Source organism: Pteropus vampyrus, unplaced genomic scaffold, assembly GCF_000151845.1.
Source record: "Pteropus vampyrus isolate Shadow unplaced genomic scaffold, Pvam_2.0 Scaffold30, whole genome shotgun sequence".
Taxonomy (NCBI): Eukaryota; Metazoa; Chordata; class Mammalia; order Chiroptera; family Pteropodidae; genus Pteropus; species Pteropus vampyrus.
Window position 1 is genome coordinate 315,574 of NW_011888811.1, and position 22,484 is coordinate 338,057.

The following is a 22,484-nucleotide window of genomic DNA, read 5'->3' on the forward strand; positions in this document are numbered from 1 at the left end:
CTAGTGGCTTTATTAGCAGGAGTGGCAATCATAGTGGCTAAGGGAGCATGTCATGCAATATGAGCTGTTCTTTTATCTCTACTGGTACCGCCAAATTAGAACATTATGATGAATCACAGACCTGAAGGAGGATGAGTCAAATGGGTCTGCACAGTGTCCCCAAATGCCCTTTACTCACATTCGAGCTACATCCAATTCACAAGTGTCTGGTGTCGACTGTCTCAACCTGCCATCAGTTTTATCAACTATGCTTAAAGGGCTGGCATACACACGGACTTCTAGCATATGGCTCATTATTGAAAACACATGGCACCGCCTAGCCTAACCCATTTATTGTGGCTTAGAGAAGAATATTAACTTTGGATTTAGGAGACCTGGGTAGATTGAAATCCTAGCTCTATCACTATGGATAGGTGTGATTTAGGATGAATTATTTAACTTGATGAGTCTCTTATGGAAACTGAAGACAGGATTAAAAACACTGTATGTGAAAGCCTAGCTTCGTGCTGGGCACATGGTAGGCACTTAATAAATGAAAGGTGTTTTTAATGCTCCTTCTACCCTCTTTGAATGGCTGGCTTTAAATTCTCCACAGTTTGGGGTGAGCTGCTCCCATGACAATGCTGAACAATGAGGATAACTACAGAAAGCCATTCACAAAAGTTAGACGAGCCTTAGAAAGCAGAAATAACGTGTTTAGGTCCCAGAATTCACAATGGACAAAGCTGAAATTGAAGCAGATCAGCTCTACTTCAAACCAAGGCAGGCATGAATTAGGGTTTCCACCACAAGCTGCTAACCAGCTGGAAATGTAAAGACTGAACCAGGAATGTCAATCACTGGCACTCTGCGCTCTCACTCAAAACGTATGGCAGACATTACTAATAGATCACAGCACTCTTTCCCACTGTACCCCACACAGGCTCAGAATCGAGACTCCAGTCATCTGGTGCTATTTCACTTGGTAAAACTTTGCCTTCCTTTTTCTCTTTTAATAAAGTCAGTTTTTGTGAGTTATTCTCCTTGAAATTTATATCTGCTTTTTGATCTAACCGAATACCTGAATGTCCTAACACTGTTTGGCTTCCTGTGACAGGATTAGGAACACAAATATCCCCTTCCAGATCCTGGGCTAGGAAAATGCTCCCAAAGCTTCTGTTTTATGAGGAGGTAAAGGAGGGAGAGATATAAAAGACTAAACATTATTTAAACTGAACTATGTAACAGGCCCTATACATATATTACTTTATTTAATCCTCTCAATAATCCTTCATTAGACATTAGGCTTCCCATTTTACAGGAGGAAAAATGGAGGCCCAGAAAATGAAAATGATTTGCCAAGCTTTGTGTGCCCAAGTGCGGACACCCAACTCCCACCCCGGGCTCTCTGGCTCAAAATCCAAAGCTCTTTCTCCTGGAGCAAATGCCAACATCGGAGAAGATTCCATGTGTGGGGTCTGCCAACATCACACAGCTTTGACCCCTCTCCCCTCATTGGACCGTTCCTCATACCCCAGAACAACATTAAATTCTCTTCAGGTACTGCTCCCATATTTGAATATGACCTTAAATTCTTCTTTGATAATTTTTCAAAAACCGTACAAATAGGTGGAAAGCATCTTTGATCGTATGTAAATCCTTAAAGTTAAATTTGGCCCTTAGAACAAATTTAAAAAGAGATGAAGCCCCTTTCCACGGCTCTGGGGTAGAAATCCATGAAGAGAAACCAGCATAATCTGGGCCGAATCCCAGAGAAAATGAGGCATTTCTAACACAGCTATCCAGACAATAAGAACCTAGGTAATAAGACTTATGCCAAAACCATGATAATCATATTAGTTCTCCACATCTGCATAACGTTTTATAATTTGCTCTTTTTCAAACAGTGTTTATTTGATCCTCACCCAAACAGTGGAGTTTTATAGATGAGGAAAATAAGACACTGAGACGTCGTGCAGCTGACGAGGAAGAGTCTTGTTGGCCCGGTCGCCTCTGTACTGTGAATGCTCACTGGCTCATCGGCTTTCTCACCTCCCTTCCTTCTCCTTCCTTCTCCTACCTTCTTATGCCCTTTGTCCCTTCATTCCTTACCCCAAGAAACGTGTAGTTATGATGTCTTCCTGAAAGAGCCTCTTCCTTCAAAGGCAGAGCTGAGTTTACGGTGTTGAGAATAAAAGGTGGATGATTTTAAGGAACTGCCACCTTAACCATTCTCACCATTGAAAGTGGATCAAGTTTGACCTACTTGCTTCTAGGTAGCAAAAGCTTCAGCGCTATTTTAAAAGAGGCACTGCTACTTTCATGGGAAACAATAATTATGCTTTCTCCCGCCCTACGGAGCCCTTGGTCTTTGGGGCCATTACACCATGTAGCCTGCCCACGCCTTCAGCCAGCACAGGGCTTCATGTTCAAGCAAAAGTAGACATTATCTCACCATGTCATTGTTTATCAAATGACCAAGGGAAAAGACAGATTATTTTTGCAGCGTAAACCAACCTGCAAAAGGATGGTGGTTTTATATTGACTTTTCATCAGGTTGTTGATTGATTCAAAGAGCCGTCTCATAGATTCTTCAAACTCCATCTGTTCTTTGCCTTCGTAGAGCCTGAAAGAAGACACATCTGGGTCATTTCTCATGCCAACAGGTAATACCTTTGAAAGTGTGTGCCAGCCACAAATTTTTTTTAAAATTGAAAAGAGAAAGGGGTGGGAGATGGAGACTCTGGCCAGAAGGCGGTTGCTGCAGCAGGTGCCACATGCATAATTCACTCGAAGGAAAAACCCACGTCCACCCATATGGAACAGAAATGCTCACATAACAAACCCACCCCCACCGTCGTTTTTATTAAACCCTGAAGGACCTCAGAGGTATAAAATCTGAGCCAAGAGGACATTAATAATTTCAGCCTTCTTCAAGAATCAGAGGGGAGACTGTGGTCATTAGATTTTCAAAATATCATGCAAACATCAAGGAGAAATATTTTCAAATACACAACTGTCTAGTCAGCCATTGAAGGTTTGTCAGGCGAACAGGAGGGGCATGCTCGTTCCATGTCAGGGGCCTTGTTTCCACTGCCCTGTCATTTCAGGAGCATACTTATTACCTAATTTAAATCTTCTATTCCTCTAATTATAAAGGTCCTGTGCTGTTACTGTAAAAAATGTACACATTGCAGAAAAGCATTACTTACAAAGTGAGACTCCTCAGTAATCCCGCCCAGTGATTAGTGATTGTTAACATCTTGACAGGTATCCTAACAGAGATTATCAGGCCCTGTGCTTAGACACACATGTGACTTTTTATAGAAATCATCCCCTTGTATAAAGGCCCCTGAGTCTTATCACCCTCTTGGCCCAGTCTTGGAGTGCTGTTCAGCCCAAAGCCTCTCAACACGCCTCTATTGCCGACCATGAAATATCCGCAGCCTAATCTGTGGCATCCTGTGCGGAATACAGAGAAGATGGCTTCTGTTCCCAGTTCAGATAAAGAGCGTCTCCTGTCACGGCCCCATTCACAGTCAACACTACTGGGCTGCTGGCTGTGGCAAAGGTGCTTTCCTCAGATAAAGCGCTGGCACACTTCACAGGTTTGTTTGCTCTGTCAACCACAGGACTGGCAGTCCATCAAGGCCACCTCAGCGCTGTCTCCACTAAATCCCCACCCATCCTCTGGCCCCCTTTTCTCTTCTTTCTGCTTCTCTTCTACTTCCTTTCTCTGTAAGTGTGCCTCTCTGTCTTCCGAGCATCATTCGCTCTCTGTCTCTCCGTGCGGCTGTATGTTTATCTCTGCTGCTCTCTCTGTGTCTCTAGTCGCTCTCCTTCTTTCTCTTCTTTTTCCTAACTGACCCCTTCCTTAAGCCCTCGTGAAGTGAGAAGCTTAAGGGGAAGCCAGTGCTGAAGAGCCCATGAGCCGGCAGTTGCTGCTGACTTTCTGGTGTCTAGCTCAAGGCCGCGGAGGCAAGAGGAACCAGGAGTGCCTAAAGCAGCTTCTCTCCTCCTCTCTCCGCAGCTCCCTAGAGTTCTAGATCAAGATCTGTGGGAAAGGCCAGTGAGTGCCTAGTCTGTGTTTCTCACTGTGTGGTTGAGGACACTGAGACCCAGGGTGGGAAAGTGACTTGGCTTCACGCCGTCTTTTAAATGCTATTTGATAGAGGTGGGAAGGAAAAGTGACTTTTAACCTGTAAGCCTAAGTCAAGGCCTTCCACTCAACTTTCACACTTTGTAGGAAACTGAATTTAATTTCTCCAGCAAGATATGCTGTGATTGCTCTAGGACTAAGTCACAGACTGTGCCGGGAGTGTCGCTGGAACCGGAACTCCGCATTCTTCTCCTTCTGCGCCCTAACAGGGGAGGGCAGATGACACAAACCTCCTGAGGACAAGACCGAGGCATCCGCCTCCGCCTCCGTGGGAACCCAAGCTGCTCCTTGTTGTTCATGTCAGGAGTAAGTGCCTTAACACCACGCTCCAGGCCAGGGAAGGAAATTACATTGATCCCTGCTAAGTTTCACAAAGGATTAAAAAAAAACAAAACGATTCTGTGGGACAATGGCTTGCAGTTTACACTGGCTACTTAGGCCTGGAGTTTTACTAAGTGGCAATAAGAAGAGTTGGAGGAAATGCCTGTAGTTGGAAAAAGAAGAAAGGAAACAAATCTATTTAGTGAAAAAGGCTTTGCTATCTGCCAGATGCCTCCATATACTGGCTGTGTGGCCTCAGAGAAATTATGTCTCTGAATCTTACCTTCCTTATTGACAAAATGGAGATGTAATGCTCAAAGGGTTATTTTAAGGTGGAAGAAAAATGAGACAATTCCTTTCAAATGTTTACCATTGTAGCTGGCAGTTAGTAAGTGTTAAGTAAACGTCAGCTATTATTGTTGCTGTTGATTCCTGAGCGCAGAAGTGATCATACTGGCAAACTCTCTGATCGGAGTGTACATAAATAAAGGGAATATTTTGGGGAAGAAGTGACTAATGAAAAAAATATATAAAAATTTTAGATTATATGGACGAAATAAATTGATGATGGGGGCCATTCAGCACTGTGGGGCCTCCCCTGAGAAGCTTGAGGAGAAAAGAAAAATAATGCCTTATTTATCTGCAAGGCTTTAAGTGTAGCCTTGAAGTCAAGGGCACAGCAGATGTAGTTTCAAGGTCTCTTTTTAGCACTTGGTCTCTGTCATAGCTTCGGGAGGGAAACACGTGTTCTGGCTTCAGAATGCCTAGAAAGATACTTCAGAAGTGGGTTGATTCTGCCAGGGAATGAGTTACTGAAGGGCCTGAAGGCCCTGGACACAAGGAAAACTGGAACGACCTGCGAGGCGCCATTCTGGGGCATGAGAGTCAGCCCAACTGCAGCAGGCGCTCCAGCTCCCAGGGCTTGGATAAATATAGCGATGCTCAGATTGCATGTGATTCATTAAGGAGACACTGTGCACAGCTGAGCACTCACCAGATGCAAATGGAGCCCCATACGGTGTGTGCAATGCTTTGTAATGCCTCTTCCAAGCAGGTACATAAAGCTTCAGCCTAAAATGGGGATGGCGACCTCAGGCCAGCGGCCCAAGGGAGCAGAATCTAACCAAGGCATCCTCAGGCTTGTAAAGCCAGCAGGAAGGTTCACTTTAGAATCCACTGGTGGACGTTTTCCTGGCACCCCGTCCTAGTTTGTTTTCTGTACCTCAGCCACTTCCAGCTCCTCTGAGCCTCATTCGCAGGCACCCTCCTTATATCTCCCCCTCCTCTATATAGAAATGTAGGTAACACTGTGTAGTTTCCAAACTCTGCTCTGCCACTTATTAGTTGGGTGACCTTGGCTCAGTTTCTTATCTCTCTAAGGCCCAGTTTTCTCATTAGTAAAATGGCACTAGCCCCATATGGTCCTACAATCAAATAATAAGTAAAAAGCGATTAGCACAGTGCCTTACACATAGTAAATACTCAATGAATGTTAGCTATTGATATGTAGTATCATATTTTTCCTTCAAATCCATCCATTTTTGCTTTCTAAACATTAAGGAGAAAGAACTCAGTGTCTTCAGAAAGAGAATTACTATACCATTTATTGAGCACCTACTGTGTGCCAGGCAGTGCAGTGGAGATTAACGTAAGATTCAGTCCCTCTCCCCAGAGGAATCATGTACAAGTACAGCATGTCAAAGCAACATCTGGTGGCACCTCTCTGCCCTCAGCAACCCCCTCCCAGGCCACCACGGCCTGTCTTCCCACCTCCTTCCTTCCTCCCCAGCAGTCCCACAAATGCCCCCAGGATTAGTCCTAGGCCCAGCTTTCCTGTCTCCCACTCCACAACTTTGCCTAAATATGCTCTTGGCGAGACACACACCTGACTCATTTCACAAATGCCTGGGAGCAGATTAATTGGAAGGTTTTAAAAATGAAATCTGTTTTAAGTGTCTCCATGATCTCATATGTAGCCGAGCAAAATTCCTCAAACAATGATGTCACACCACACCATTTGGTTACTTTGCTATGTAAGTCAAGATACTTTTGTGTCCCCAGATGTGATGCTAGACACTGGAGGAATACTGTGTAAGGGAGACCACTTATTTAGCAAATTTCTCTAGATAAATGAACACAACCTGGGCTGAAGAATAATTATAGCCAAACCAGTGGTCAGGGCTGTCTGAAAATCATCTTTGCATTTATTGATCCTACTTACAGAAAGAAACCCTTCAGTGCACTCAGCAGGCACATTTAAGTCAAAGCACTAGGGCTGGAAAAGATTCATGAATGAGACAGTCTTCTCTCTGATTCACATCTTCCCTGCATGGTATTGTCACCATCCCCATCCCTTCCCCTAACACCAAGGTCTATGTACCTGAAATGAATCAGAAATCACTGATTAAGACATAAAATTTTGGTGCAATGAGCCTGGAGTGAGTTGTCCAGCTCAACAGTGGCCACGGAAATTGTCTTTTGCAGAGTAACAAAGTTAAAATGTAAAGCATTATTCTGTTAGAGGAGAAAATTTAAAATGTACCAGAAAGGGACTATGTGAGGAAGGGTGAGGGCAACTGCAGTGTTGCCGCTGTGAACTGTCAAGTGGCCTTGGTGGACAGAACTCCACCCAGATTTCATTTAGCTGAATGCCACCAGCCCCTCCCCGCCATAGGCAGGGCTCAGACCAGCTCTGTGTGCCAGTCCCCTCACTGAGGAGGGATCACCCCTTAGAGCAAACTGCAAATAAGTTTCACTAAACAGTCTTCTTTCTGTAAATCACCCCAAGGAAGAATGATTTATAGATGAGAGGGGAAAAGACAAACTCAATATGTGAGGATCCTGTTTTGAAAAAGGTTTAGAATGAAGACACAAATATTAATGCAATAGCTAAGCAAAACTGCTTCAGGTGGAAGTGTAAATAGTCTAAATAATAATTTAAAAAGAAGTAAACAATATGGAAGAAACGAAAGAAAAACAATCCATCTAAAACATTCACTTTACTTTTAAAATATGGCAAGCCTGTGTAATAAATTAATAGTATAAGTAGGTAATAAGGTGTAGGCAAAAGCCTGGAAAAGAACTTCAGTTATGAAGGGAGTGATGTGTGCCCCACATCACCCTTCATTCTACTGAGAGAAGCTGCAGCTTTTATGTAATTTGGCAAGAACTAAGTTGCATAATTCTGCACTTAAGTAAATTTCCGCATTCGCATGAAAAATGATATTCAGGGTTTTTTCTCTCAATATAATTAGAAATTGAGCATTACTAAAACAATGTAGCTAAGGATAGAAACACACATACACACACGTTACTGGCTCTAAGACATATAGAGAATAATACAGATTGCATCATCTACTTGAAAGACAAGCTAATATTCAGCAGAGTCCTTCCAGCTCTTTCTCTTTAGGCCTAGTTGTTCTAAAAGTTTGGGTGCCAAGAAGAAATTCGGTTTTGACTGCTCCTCTTACCATTTCTTCCTTTAGTTTTTAATCACCTAGGAAGTACCCATGATATTTTAAGTAATAACAGAAAAAATTAAGTTGCATAATGATTACATACACACACCCCTAGTAAAACCTGGAAATCTACACATTATATCTTAGAAAAAGGATTGTGTATGTCAACAATCCCCTTATACACTTTTACATTATATTCTGATCTTTAAACAAGTAAATATGACATTTAATTTAAAATGAGATATCTACTTTTTCTTTGGGGGTGAATGTTTCTTGCCCTCCAGCTCCTTTCTGTAACAATCCTTTTCCCCAAAGTCTTTCCCAAATCCACTCATTCTCAGTGTGAGAACTGGGGCTGGAGGCAGGGGATCTAGCTCAAGCATACAACTGGAGGCAGTTTTCTTCTACAATTACAGAATCGAGATGCTAATTTTTCACCTACCTCCTGGTTCCTGGGCTGGGCTCTGGCTAGAGAAATTGCCTAAGAAATGTCAAGTTATTATTATTACTCTAAATGGTGGTCATGCCAAGAGCATCTGAACTTTGTCCTTTCAGTCTGTGGCTTCCTGAGAAGGATAATTAACCCCAGGCTTCCTGCTCTGTTCCACTGAGAGCTTTGATATTCGGTGTGTGGAGTCAAATAGAATTTTTAACATTTTCCTTACTAATGGTGCTGTTTTTAAAAATACATGTGCAGTAAAACTCTCTGTTGAAATCTGGGAATACCGGAGGAAGTGTTAAGTTCAAACATGCTAAGGTTTGCATTACTGGAGACCTCATTAGAGTAGGATGGCTAAGGGCCAAACCAGCTGCCAGCAGAGGGCGGTGTAGCAGAAAGAGCGGTGGTCTGGATCCCCAGAACTGAATTTTAAACCCGACTCCAGCATTAGTGCCACGACCTTTAGTAGGTTACTTCCCTCTGGGTGCTGATTCCCTCATCTCTAGACGGGCCACTTTACCATTTGGGGAATACTCAGGATTCTTAACTGGCCTCTATTGTCAAAGAGGCAGGTAGAGTGTGCTGATCATCCAAGACCAAGCCTGCTCCGCCACCCCTCCTCCTGCCCCACTCCCCCGTACCCTCGCCACAGAACTCTCCAAAATGGCATATGGCCCCACAGGCACCCAAGAGCCTGGAATAGGTAAAGGTAAATCTTGAAGAGCCTGAATGTCATCTAGTCATCAAGTACCAACATTTAAGATTTACTCTCTTAGAGACCCTCAAATATACAATACAGTATTGTTAACTATAGTCACCAAAGCCATTTTCCATCTTCCATCTTCATCAGTACCACCTTTAATCCACGTCCCCATCACCTCTCACCTGTAGGGGTTTCTGAGCCCACATCCCTTCGTTCACTCTTATTTCCTTTCAATTAATTTCCAGAGGACTGTTTCAAAACACAAAAGTGATATCATTCTCCTTTCAAAATCTTTTAATGCTCCCCTCAGGATAATGTCCATAGCCATAGCCTGGCCTTCAAAGATCTCCAAGATCTGCCCCTTCCCATCCCTCTGGGCCTGCTACTCTATCCCTCTGTCACTGAATTTCAGCCACTTTGGCCTCCCCACAGCTCAACTGAGTCAACCTCCAAGAGGTCAGGGACCTCCTTCCAGCTTTATTCTCATCGATCACACTCTCCTCTTCACCTGCCAACTCCTACTCAGCATTCAGGTGACAGCTGAGATGGCACTTTCTCCAGGACATCTCCCTGACCCTATGATAAGACTCAATCGCCTTATTCTATGCTCTCGGGGCAGCTCGCACACTCATCCCATTGACTTCACAGGTGCCCACATGACCATCTGCTTAACGACTCCCTTCCCAGCTAAATTAAAAATCTCATGAAGATTAGGCCTGAGTTTGTCCAATTCGTTGTCATATTTCTGGTGTCCAGCAGAGTGGCCTAGAGGCTACTCAATAAATATTTGTTAGATAAACACTTGGTTGTTAATGCAAACCAAACCTCTACCATTAGATAAATCAACTAGATGGAAACAGAATTCTGTTATCAACTCAAGGGGTAAAAAGAAGAACATGGTATTAGGGCCCAGTGTGCATGGGACAGGTAATATGTTAGTGCCGAATGTTAAGGACAATAAACACTGTTAAAGGCCCTTTTGAAGTTGTAGGCTCTAAGGGCAATTTTAAAAAGTTGAGAGATACCCATGTACAGAAAAGCTGTTTACTATCTTTAGGTTTCCCGGCCCTGGGACCACTTATGAATTAGTTACGAGGCTCACACTCCTCTTGCCACCTGGATACCTTCCAAAATGAGAGAAAATGGCAAAATGCCAGGTTCAGAAAAGCAGAACACGCAATGTGCGCAGCAGACAAAGGCTCCAGTGTGAGTCGGAGCAGGGCCCTTGCCATGCTCTGCATTGGCTTCTTGAGTTTAGGAGAGGCTACACTGTAGCATTTGTTCCCATGGAGGAGGTACTACATTATCACATGTATGCCTCACAACTAAGTCCTTTTTAATTTTCGCCCACTCCAAGGACACAATAGCAGCAAGCCAAACAACTGAGCAATACTCGTTCCTGTTAAGGAAACGAATTCTGCTTCAGAGGATGCCTGCCCAAAGTGCATTTGAAGTGGATCATCCAGTACACCCAGCCATTCTGATTCAGTCTTGTGCACCCCTGACAATTACTTTAGCATGGTGAATTTCACCTCCTGGCTAACCAGACCCTTTATTATCCTGCATGTTCATATTTAGTTACAGGGGATTTGCTAACACGTTTCATAAACCTACATATTTATTCAGTAAATTGATCTCCCACTCAAGTCATTTTCTGAGGAACTGTTAGCCTCAGCATTTGACAAAAATAGCCATTTTTGCATAAAGGCCAGGATTCTGACGTCAAGCTAGATTCCAGACTTCTAAAAAGGAGTTAACAAGAAGAGAAAATTGTCTACGGTTTCGATCTGAATGAATGGATATCTTGTGTCCTCCATGTCTTTTCCCTTAACTATCTACATCACAGATAGTCTTGTTCTGCAAAATTAAGCCATTTACAGGGACAATGGAAGTGGACAAGAATGATGTCTTACACTTTGCTGTGAGCAGAGTTATGAGATGGGCACCAAATAGGAAACAGTTTACCTAGCCTCCTAAGGATCCATAAGGGGAAGCAGGTCTAGGATTATACCTGGCAAAGGACAACTCACAATGCACCTAATTCACATGTAAACGATCAGAAATCAACTGCACCTGATCACCCTGCTCGCTGATGCTCCCCTGAATGGATGTTAGGAAAGATGCTAAACTCTGAGAAAGGGATTGCTAATTCACCGAAGACTTCCTAATTGCACCTTGCCTCTGATCAGTTTTCAGTCCTCATGACCTGACTATAGCAGTTGATAAGGCTGATATACTCCCTCCTTGATACAAACCCTTTCTTGGCTCCTGGAATGCCAATCCTTTCTGCTCCCTTTCCTATGACCCTGAGCCTCCTTCTTTGGGGCTCTCCGACTGTCTGTCTCTTCAACATCCTAATCTCCTGGGTTTCATCCTGAATTTCACAGTATTGCTCACCTATAGCTTCAAATATCTCTTTGGGTCTATTTCTACCAAAACGGTATCTGCATTCTCACTCTCCTGAACTCCAGATGTACATCTAACTGCCTGCTGGACATTTCCATCTGGCTATGCCAACAAACACCTCAAACTTAACATGCCCCACATCAAACACCATCTTACCCTCCCCCAAACCTGCTCCTCCCGTGTACTTGTCACGCTGATGAACAATGCCTTATCGAATGGGTCCCAAAGCTCAGCCTCAGATCGACCTTGTCCTTCAACTCCACTCTCACATTCAATTAGGTCTGGCAGCCCCGCCGCCTGTAAACTCCTACCTTCATCCTTTCCTTCTCCAGCTCCACTGTGACCACCTCAGCTCCAGGCCTCTTGCCTGGATTATTGTGATAGCTCATTATTGACATCCTGCCTTTCCTACTTTACACCACATTCCACATACTAACCTCGCTTCTGCAGTAATCCTTCTAAAACATGAATGTGATCGTGTCATTCTCCTGCTTTAGAACTTCAATGGCTCCCCATGGCTAAAAGCAGGGGTTTCCAAACTGTTCCTTTGAGAAAAAAATATTTTAAGCATAATTCTCAATAGATGCTTGTTTATTTATAAATTATATCCATGTACTATTCTAAGTCAAATATTTATAAAGTTTAATTTTTTTCATTTTGGGAGGAAATAAGGACATTTTAATATTTCTATTTGATCCCAATGAATTAGTTTATACACTCACTGGGGTATTCGTTCTGTGCTCTGAGGACGGAGGGCAGCGTCGGTGCCAGTATCCCCAGCAGAGAGGTCAAACTCCTCAGTCTGGCACTCAAGGCATTTCACAGTCTAGCTTCAACCCATCTCTTCAGACGCACCGTCCGCTCTCCTCCAAGACCACAGCTCCACCTCCCACCCAGTCTTCTCCGCAAGCATGCCCTTCACGGTGGACACAGACTAGCACAGAGAACCGAGGCTTGGATGTCGGACCCCCCCACCCACCCACACACCAATGTCTAGATGTGTGGCCTAGAGGCACTTTCTGCACCTCTCTGGGCCTCAATTTCTCCTTCTGTAAAATGAATATAATAATATCTACACTTTACAGGGTCACTGTAGTAAGTGAGGTAGGAGGTAAGCGATACAGGGCCGAGTACAGAGGAGAGGCTTATCAAGTGGTACCTCAGAGTAGTAGCAGTAATTAGTTCTATTTCATGTGTTGTTCCCTCTACAGATGCTCCTTGACTTATGATGGGGTTACATCCTGATTAAACCATCGTAAGTGGAACATATTCTAAGTCGAAAATGCATTTAACATTCCAAACATACTTCCCATGGGCAGGCTTCTTAAATGCCTTTCAATGTCTACTTTAAAATACCACCTTCTCTGAGAAATCCTGCCAACCCTCCAGAGGTGGAGTTTGTCATTCAAACCTGTCTGCCCCTAGGAACCATGGGCTAGTCTCCACTGTATCATACCACTGATCATTGCTTATTTCAGGAAACTGGGAGTTGATTGCTGGTTTGCATGTCTGTCTTGCCCACTAGATTGTTGCTACTTGAGGAAGTCTGATATTAACTGCAGAGTTCCTAGTACTTAACAAAGTCCCAAAGCACATAACAGGTACCCAATAAAGTTTATCAATATTTCCATATACAAAGGGAAAAGAGGACTATGTAAAAGTGAATATGCACAATGTCATATTATAATAATGGCAACTTACTTAACAGTTTAAAAAGTGCCTTCACTGTATTTGTAAGAAACAGCCTGCTAGCTTCCCCTCTGCACTGTAGCAACTCATGAAACATAATAAATTAAAGGGAAGTAACTGTTTGACAATATCCCTTTGATGACAGTTTACTCTTCCATCCGGATCTGATGCCAAGTTAATGTTATCATAAAATAATTCCATTAACTGCAATTGTGAAGTTTACTGAGTCATTACTGTCATCAAAAAGTGAAATTATGTTCAAAACTGAAAACAAAAGCTTACATAGGAATAAATGGCATTAACATGTAAACAAATTATATGCAGGAGAAACAGGAATAGCAATGTGACCAGCATTGAAGACCAGGCTCAGCATAAACAGATGATTACATTTTAATATTTATTCATATGTGAACAATGAAAACAAATCACAGTGGCAAGTACCTTCAAGTTATACTCACATTTGTTTAAAAAAGAAGAGGCTTAGGTAGGCCCTCCAACTGCAGGCTACTGTTTGAGCTTTATTCAGACATTCTTGCTGCCTAACATATTCATGACCTAGAGGATAGACTAGCATGTAATATTTACATAAGAAGAAACTGAACTGGTGGCAGGGTGAAGTGGAGCCTGGGAGCAGGGGAGCAGGGAAGAATAAAGCAAGATACAAAATAAAAAAGGCAAAAGAGAGCATCAGGTCACCCGATGCTGAAGGCAATTAGTTTATACACTCACTAGAGGAAGGGCAATGATGCCTGGCCTGGTGAAGTGAGCCAGACTGGGGGTTTCCACTGGAGGTATGAACCATGCTCCTTTGATGCCTGTGTTAATAAAGCAGCCCCAGTGCAGGTAAACGGCACCGCACAGGCCGTGGCCAGCCTTCAGCTTCCAGGTGAGGGCTGGCAAGCAGGAGGGCACCTGAAGGTGCTGCTGCTCCCACCAAGATGCTGAGTGTGTTTCTCTTTCCCTGACCAGTGATTCTTTTCCAAGGAGTGTGAGCCCACCTGGGCTAGCCCTACGTCAGTTTTTTCTTATTCATTCCTTGGGAGGATACAAGGATAAAGTGATGGTTGCCTGGGCAGCTTTGCCAAAATACTGAGGATGCCTTTCCTGACAACTCCTGCTCCAAGTCATCATTTTCTTTACTGAAATCCTACTGTGCTCGAGGATGATAGCACCTAAAGCCACGCAGCTCTGTGCCTCTCAGCAGCCCCGACAGCACCCAGCAGGTCAACCCTTCCGGTCTGAGCTGCTCTTTCTCAGGACAGCCCCTCCTCTTGGCCCACCACACTTTAGATTTGCAGGGACTGAAAAATGTTCAGTTCTTAAATTCACTTAGTCGGTTGAGGTAGAATGTGAAGCCTCACTCTAGATTCTTAGCTGTGTGACCTTTGAGCCTGAATCTAAGCCTCAGCTGATCTGTGGCAGTGGGTAAAAGCGGTGTCCCATTTCACATGGAATGAGTGCCGACGAGCGCCAGGTGCTATTCTCAGTGCTTGGGACACAGCGCGAAACAAAGACTCCTGTCCTCCTGGAGCTGACATTCCAGCAAGGAGAAGGCAGTAAACAAAAGCATAACTAATTATTAAATAGTACGTTCACGTGATTAGTTCTACGGGGAGGAAAAATAAGACAAAAAGCAGAGCGAAAGGGGGAATCAGAAGTGCTGGGGACAGGGGTTGTGACTGTAAATAGGGTGGTAAGAGAGACATCTGAGCAAAGATGTAAAAGAGGTGAGGGCATGAGCAAGCACATATCTGGGGAAGGGTGCAAAGGCCCTGAGTCAGGCGTCCGAGCCACAGCAAGGAGGCCTGTGTGGCTGGCACAGAGCGAGTGAGGAGCAGGAGAAGATGAAGTCAAGATGTGAAGTCCTCCGCAGGATTTTTGTGAAGACTGATGGAGACAGCAAATGAAATGCCTTAACTGATGACAATAACAGGGGGCACTTGCTATGTGACAGGCACTGTGCTAAGTGCCTGACACCAATCAGCTCATTTAGTCTGCACAAGAACCCTGCAAGGGTTTTTACATACATGCCTGTTTTACATGAGAAAACTAAGCTTTAGGCTGACTAAATAATTTTCTCATGATCATAAACATTGGTATACGGTAGTGGTAGGATTCAAACGTAGAATTCAAACCCCAGTGACCTAGCTCCAGAGACTATGCCTTTAGCCTCTGAGCGGACTGCCTCTCATAAGCAAAGGGGATCAGGATGAGGGCAGTGACTTTGTGGATGGTAGAACAGCCCCAGGAGACTGGGATTACACGGAGGAGGAGGAGGAAGCAAGAACTAAATAAGCAGATCTGTAACAGGGCAGAAGACATGATGCAAAAGAAAAGATAGGCAGAGCAAGACGAGAACAGAGAGCTGGGTCAAGGCTGCTTGGGCCAAAGGGGTCTGACCATACACACAAGGGAAGTGAAAGCAGCAGACATAAGCAGGGCCACCCAATGGGCAAGCAACAGACCAATGCGAATTCACAGGAACATTAAAGTCTCTGTATTATGCTCTTCAAAAAGCACAGACACCTGGTAAAGATACCCTCCCTTGAAAAATAAACAGTAAGAAATGTTTAGGAGAGCATGATCAGTAAGCCAGACATTGGAGATGAATCAAGATACCAGAACTTCCTTTACTAATTTAAACCTGAATTTTTGAAAAAAAAGCACCCTTGCTATCTCTCCTAAGTGAAAACACGGTAACAGCTATCTGGAATAAGTACCGGATATCACATTGAGAACTTTGTTCATGATCTCATTTCATTACCAAAACACTAAGAGCTGGTTTACCCCCATTTATAGATAAGGAAACTGAAGCTCAGAGAGGCTGGGTCACTCACTAATTCGAGTACTTACAGGGACAGATATGTGACCCCCTCCAAGGTCTGTCCGTGTGAACACTGACCAGCACTGAGCCAACAATGACCATGACTACAACCGTTACCCCATACTGCCTCCTATATCCTAGCCTGCTGTAACATTAGGATTTGCAAGGAGCACAGACAAGTGAGAGCACATCTTACTGCAGCCCTGTGCTCTAGATCTTCTCTTTTAGAGAGTCATCCTTACAGAAGTGCTGCCGGCTCATTTCTATGTGCCTGGCCAGTAGGAAGGGAAGCTAGTCAGTGTCCATCATGTGGATCAGGGAAGTGCAGGCTGCTTCAGACTCGGAATAATTCCACGGCTCAGAAACCTTGGGGATCAGCTCGGCTGGTCGTCTGAGCTTTAGGATAAAAGGCACTGCAAGGAGTTTTGTAAAGAAGCTCAATGCCTAGAAGATAATCATTTCAGCTCTTTCTAAATGTTCCTCGCTATGCTCTGTATCTCCCAGGGGCTCAGTCATCCTAGAAAAGCCTAGTAGATATTGGTCATATTTATGTCCACTCAGCATCTTTTGGACATACTTTCTACAATTTAAAGATTTCCTGAATTTTTATGCCGGCCTCCCTGTGGCAGAAGCTTGAAGATGCTCTACCAGCTTTTGTTGCAGATATGGCATAGGCATGTGCCCAGAGGCACCTGCCCCAGACTTTGACCCAGGAGCTAGTGACACAAGAAGAGGGCACAGGAAAATCACTTTCTTTGGTTACATGATAGAAATAAAGAATCCTAAATAATTCCATTCCTTGTCAACAACGTCTCTTCTTCCCTTACCTGACTGCATCCTGCATATCGATACAGGAAAATCTCCAGCCCTTAAAAATGTTCGTGTGCAGTATGTGCAAAAAGAAAAAAGAAAAAAAAAAAGGCAAGGGAACAACTAATGGGAGCTAGATCAGCTGCAGTGATGCACATGAGGAAAGAGGACAAAGGAATAACAGGAAACAAACACAATACCAGATACAATAAGCCCCAAAAGCAATAATTACATTACAATTTCTACCAGCTGGCTTAGAAATCTCAAAGCATTGAACCTTCTATTTTCTAGTTTCCCAAGTAAAGTGCCCTATGAATGTAGGGAAATATCCCCATCACTTCCCAAAGCCCTCGAGGATCCACTGGAGAGCAAACCATTGCTGAAGATTCAAAAATAAACAAGACGTAGGAAACCTACCTTGCCTCAGCATGAGGTCCTAGGCCCTTCTTGCAGGTCAGTCTACATTTAAGTTCATGAGAAAGGATTCGAGATCAGGCCTGGGCTATCTCAGAGACATCTCTTCTCACCAAATGCCTTCTCTTAGCCTTGCCCCAAATGCACTTTTCCAACAGGCATTTTTTGAGTGTCAATGATGTTTTGTATAGCATGCTGGGAATACAGTAAAGAATAACAAATCACTCCACTCCCTAAGAAGCCAAAGTCACTTAGAGTTCCAGCAGCACTTAATTTACACGGAATGAAGAGCCAGGGGCTCTGCAAAGTGACACAACTTGAGGCAGAGGAGAAGAAAGTAAATGTACAAATGCTCTTTGTTCCAGTACAGGTAAGAGATGAAGAGAGAGAAGATAAGGAGGGAGGGAGGAAAGGTCAATAAAATAAGTAAACCAAAAGGAAAAACTATGCAGAACGTATGATAAATGGAAGGATATGTTCTTGTAGACCTGAAGATCTCACTTGCAAGAGGAAATAAGATATCTTTCCCTCTGAATCTGAAATTACAATGTTTGAATCCTTGAACTCCTCCAAACTCAACCTTTAGAAAGACCCACAGGTGTCTATTTGGTTTTCAAATAACTGAAAAGTACCTCTCAAATTTGGAAGAGTACTCCTATGACTTTAATGCATAGTCTCTGCCTTGACTGACAAACCAGAGAAATTAAAACAAATACTTCATTTTTAGAATAACCTAAATGACATAATTTGTGTGACACAGTCTACGACACTCGTCTCTTTCTATTCATCATCTGAAATCTCACCAAAGGTTTTTGGAGGATCCCAAATGATTACACATTTCATAAGCATTGTAGCCCATCCAAGGTCAAGATCAAAATACTGATTATAAACTTCTACTTTCTTTGGAGAAACCACTGTCCAACTAAACAAGTGCATACCAGAAGTGGCTGACCCAGCCCATGGCTCCAGAGGTGCAAATGTGACCACAGCTATACAATTTGCATATTCATGTCCCTGGTCATATTGTTTAAGACCTGAGCACATGACCCAAGACAGTTCTTGGCATAGGATTTTGACGGAACGACAAGAAACCTAGAGTTCTTAAGCTGGTAGAATGTATTGGCCTCAGGCATGGCTGAGTTTATATAAACCTTCCACTTTGGAAAACTTGACTCATAAGGCAACCAACAAAAGAAAAGCAGAGGCAAAATCTAAAAAGATAGACACTATTCAAATGACATTAAGCATCTGGATCCAGCCATGCCTGAGGCCGATATATTTCCTGGATTTTATAATGATATGAAGCATAAAAAAGTCCTATTGCTCCCTAATTCAGTTTGAGTCCAGTGTTCTTCATTTGCATTAATAAGAATCTGAACAATACATTCCCCGTACGCTTTTTCTTATTTCCCATCACACACAATCAACCTGATACACATAACCAGTCCCCAGCCTAATTTTGCTTTTACAGTCAGGAACATAAATTGTTCTTTTGCGGGTTGTTTTTGATGCCTCTAGTCCTTTAAAATGGCAGCTAACCTCTGTGATATTGACCATCAAACATCAAGTCCCTTAGGTACTCTAGCATGTCAGCTTACTTTTTTGGTCACTAGGATCTCAAGGACAGGCAGGTCAACTGCAAATACCAGCTCATCTGTCATGTACCGCCTCCAAGAGCCAAATAAATGCTAAACTCTCTGAGTTCTGCTCTCTCCACCCCCATGGATTATAGATTCCTGGAAAGTTTTCGCCATATCTCAAAGCAAATGAAGAACGTTGGTTGAAATGCAAAAGAGCCTCAAATCACAAATCATGTTCATTGGATGAAACACAACTCTATAACATGTTAAGATACCTTCCCCCCCCTCACCGCACCCCGCCAAATGAACTTACAGACAACAATTATTATCTAGTCATAACTCTCTAAGTTAGATTTTTAAGTTGTTTTTTATCGACAGCTGGTTATAATTTTGCAAAAGAGTTTCTCAATGGCGTAAATACTGTTGTATCCCAGAGTAATTTCAGAGCTAATCGATCACTCTTACATAACAAGTACTCACTGTGAAAATAATGTCCTCGACCGCACAATGAACTTGAACACATATTCCAAAGCTTTTAGAGTTCTTAAGATCGGCTCACACTGCTCCCCTCTGCTGGAGGTATCCAAGTAAGTCTTCAGCACCGTCATCAATTTCCTGAATAAGAGATTATATTTTCAAAATACATCTCTTCCCAACTCCCAGCATGGTAATTAGTTTGCTCAGTAAATTATAAGGCATTCAATCAGAGGTTAAAGGTGGTGGTATAGCCAAGCTCACTCACTCATTTAAAACCATAAAAATAACTGTTTTTAAATTTTATTTTTTGTGGGGGGTTTTTTTTTGTGTGTGTAAAGTGTCCACAGAGAAAACTCTCGCGGGGAAAAAAATCTTTTGACCAGGAAAACTAGTAGCAATCAGAATATGAGTGGGAATAATTGTGGTGATGTCTTTTTTAGCTTTTTCTTCCTACATAAAATGTTCTTGTAATATCATAGGACTCCCTTGCTTAGAAACTGTCCATGTTTCTTCGTTACCAGCAAGGCAGACTTCACACTATTTGATCTGCCTTTCAAGGTCCCTTCGCAAACTGGCCTCCATCCAAATTTCCAGCATCATTTCTTATCTCTAACTCTCAGTTTCCTAAACCCAAGCTATACAGAGCTACTTGGCATGTGCACGTTCTTCTCTCTAGCCTTTGAATCCAGTGTTTATCACAAGTAGCTGCTCAATAAATGATAGCTGACTGACTAACTGAATGAATGAATAAACAATTTCATGTACTTCTGCCACCATAAAGTATCCCAACCTATGGCTTTGCATATTTTTATTTAATCCAAATAACCCAGCCACAGACTGGGTTTTGTCAGAAAAGGGAGAACTCACACAGGGTAGTGACAAAAGGAAAATACTCAAGTTCCTTGTGCTCTAGGTATCTAGCCAGGGCAAGTAGGAGATGCACAGTTACTTACTTGTAAGCTAAGGTAGCACTGAAATGCTGTTGAATGTAAGCCTCCAGAACAGTGTTGAAATGCTGGAATTTTCGGTCAGCAATGAGTCCTATTATGTAGATCTGAGGAAAAGGCAAGGAATTAGTGTTTTCAGGGCAGGCCCAGGGCAGGATGCCATATTCATATGGCATAACGGAACCCCTATCAAATTTTTTCACCTAGGAATGAGCTCACTAATATATCTTTAGTCATTTTCATTAAGGTAGAGTCTCTCTGAAAAAGTGTTTTATGAAGTACGCTACTGGGCATTATAAGATAAAAGGGTTTCAGTCAGATAAGTTTGAGAAATCTCAAGCTATCATTCTTAGACTGCCTTCTTTACTGCAGGACTTATCAGAGCCTTTCACATACCTATGTGCACCATGACTCTCAGAGAGACCATGCAATGTTCAGCACTTCCCAACGTTATTTAATCAAAGGCCCTTTCTTCAAGAAGCATCTTTCCTTAGGACTAGATTTCCAGATCCTCTTAGGAAGCACTTCGCTAAGTCACAATTGCCTTCAAGTAACCAATTTAAAAATGTAAATGTCACTGACACAAGGGGTTAACATATTAACACTTTATTGATCACTGAATCCTAATGCAGATGTTTCTTTGGTTTATTTTGACATGACACTGAGAAAATGTGAGTTTGGACATCTAGGGGAGGAAGCAACTACTTGGGAAGGTGGAAAGAAGAAAGAGGAAAGATCTGGATTGTACCACCATCAAAGGTTCTGGGCAGGCAGGAGGAGTGTAATGCCTCTGATGAGTTGGAGAATATGAGAAAGAAGAAGGTAAAAGAGAGTTTGGGTGCATTTGGGGTCCTTCACAACCTGGCCAAGGACTAGCTCCCAGCAGTCACAGAAAGCTGAAGCAATCATTCATAGTATCCGGTTTCATGTACTTTCAACCAGTGCCAATCTGACATCAATACTTAAAATTCCCCTTTCGCACACCCTGCCCGTGCATTCAAATGAGCTCAAAACAAATAAAAGGAAACAGCAGCTCATTCCTTGGTCTGGTTGCCTAGTGCTACAAGTCCTCCAAAAGATTCGTGAAAAGGGCCATGAGTTCTCAGTGTTCTCTCAGCAAGTCACACATTAATGTCTAATGTCACTAAACACCTGTTCCCTCTCTCTTACCAAAGCATCAAAGACGAGGATATCGTACTCGTTACTTTGAGAATGCTCCATCATGATGTTGAAGAGGGCGTCCAGAGTATCCTGGAGAAACTGGGCGAAATAATGAAGATCACATTAAGAAAGAGTACAGGTGACCCAGAAATCCACTCCTCAGTGTGTACCCAAGAGAATGAGAGCACATGTCCACCACATGCATGATCGAGGGGTCCAGGGAGTTTTATCCACAAGAACCAGAACTTGGAGCACCCAACTGTCAATCAACAGCACAGTGGATGAATACATGGCGACGTTTTCACACTGCAGAAAAATCCACAGCAGAAACAAGAGCAAACTATTCTACATGGAATGATGAGGACAGTTGTCATGAGCCCTGTGTACAGCAAGTAGGACACAAAAATGTGCATTCTTTATTATTCTATTTTTATAAAATTCAAGAACAGGCAAACCCCATTAATGATAATGGTAGTGGGCTTAGTGGTTTCCCCTAAGTGGGTTACTGACTGAGAAGGGTATGAGGGAACCTACTGCAATGCTAAAAATGTTCTGTATCTTGATCTAGGTGATGGGTATGTGGGTGTATACATGTGTAAAAATACGCTGAGCTGCATTTTTAAGATAAGTGCTTGGTACATATTTTACTCTATGTGTAATATATTTTAATAACAAACTTAAAAAAAGAAGAAGAGTGCAAAACAGAGACAATGGAATTCACTCCCAGATGATTTCTCTAAGTTGACCAAAGGTGACAGACCTTATTAAAGAATGTCTGGAAAACTGCCCTGCCATTGCTGAACCAGGTAGGTGGTTCAATAGTGCACATTTAAAGCACTGATCTGGGAATTCAACCATGGTTTCTCCATGTATGGGCAATTAACTAAAATGTGATACCTCTTTCTCTGAAGGCACGGGTCAATATTTCCTATAGTCCTCAAAATACATAGCTGCCATATAAAGATGTTTAATTTCAGAATTTCTAGCTGTATCAAGTTTCTGATGAAAACAAGATCACCAGGAGGGTTGCTTTAATTAGATCTGAACTTCGGACACTATATTCTCCACCACCGCATGGACACAATACTTTTGACGTTTGCACTGTTTTCTGCTTATT

At 42.8% G+C, this 22,484-nt stretch overlaps 1 protein-coding gene across 1 annotated transcript in view; it reads right to left on the bottom strand.

The window, feature by feature from the left end:
- DOCK2 (dedicator of cytokinesis 2) overlaps positions 1 to 22,484 on the bottom strand; it is a 370,198-nt gene that overhangs the window by 301,553 nt on the left and 46,161 nt on the right. Inside the window, exons 21-24 of the mRNA XM_023528646.1 lie at positions 21,377 to 21,466; positions 20,213 to 20,313; positions 19,263 to 19,397; positions 2,497 to 2,605 (exon numbers count right to left, since the gene is read on the bottom strand). Coding sequence (XP_023384414.1) covers positions 2,497 to 2,605; positions 19,263 to 19,397; positions 20,213 to 20,313; positions 21,377 to 21,466 — 435 coding nt within the window. The remainder of the gene's footprint in view (positions 1 to 2,496; positions 2,606 to 19,262; positions 19,398 to 20,212; positions 20,314 to 21,376; positions 21,467 to 22,484) is intronic.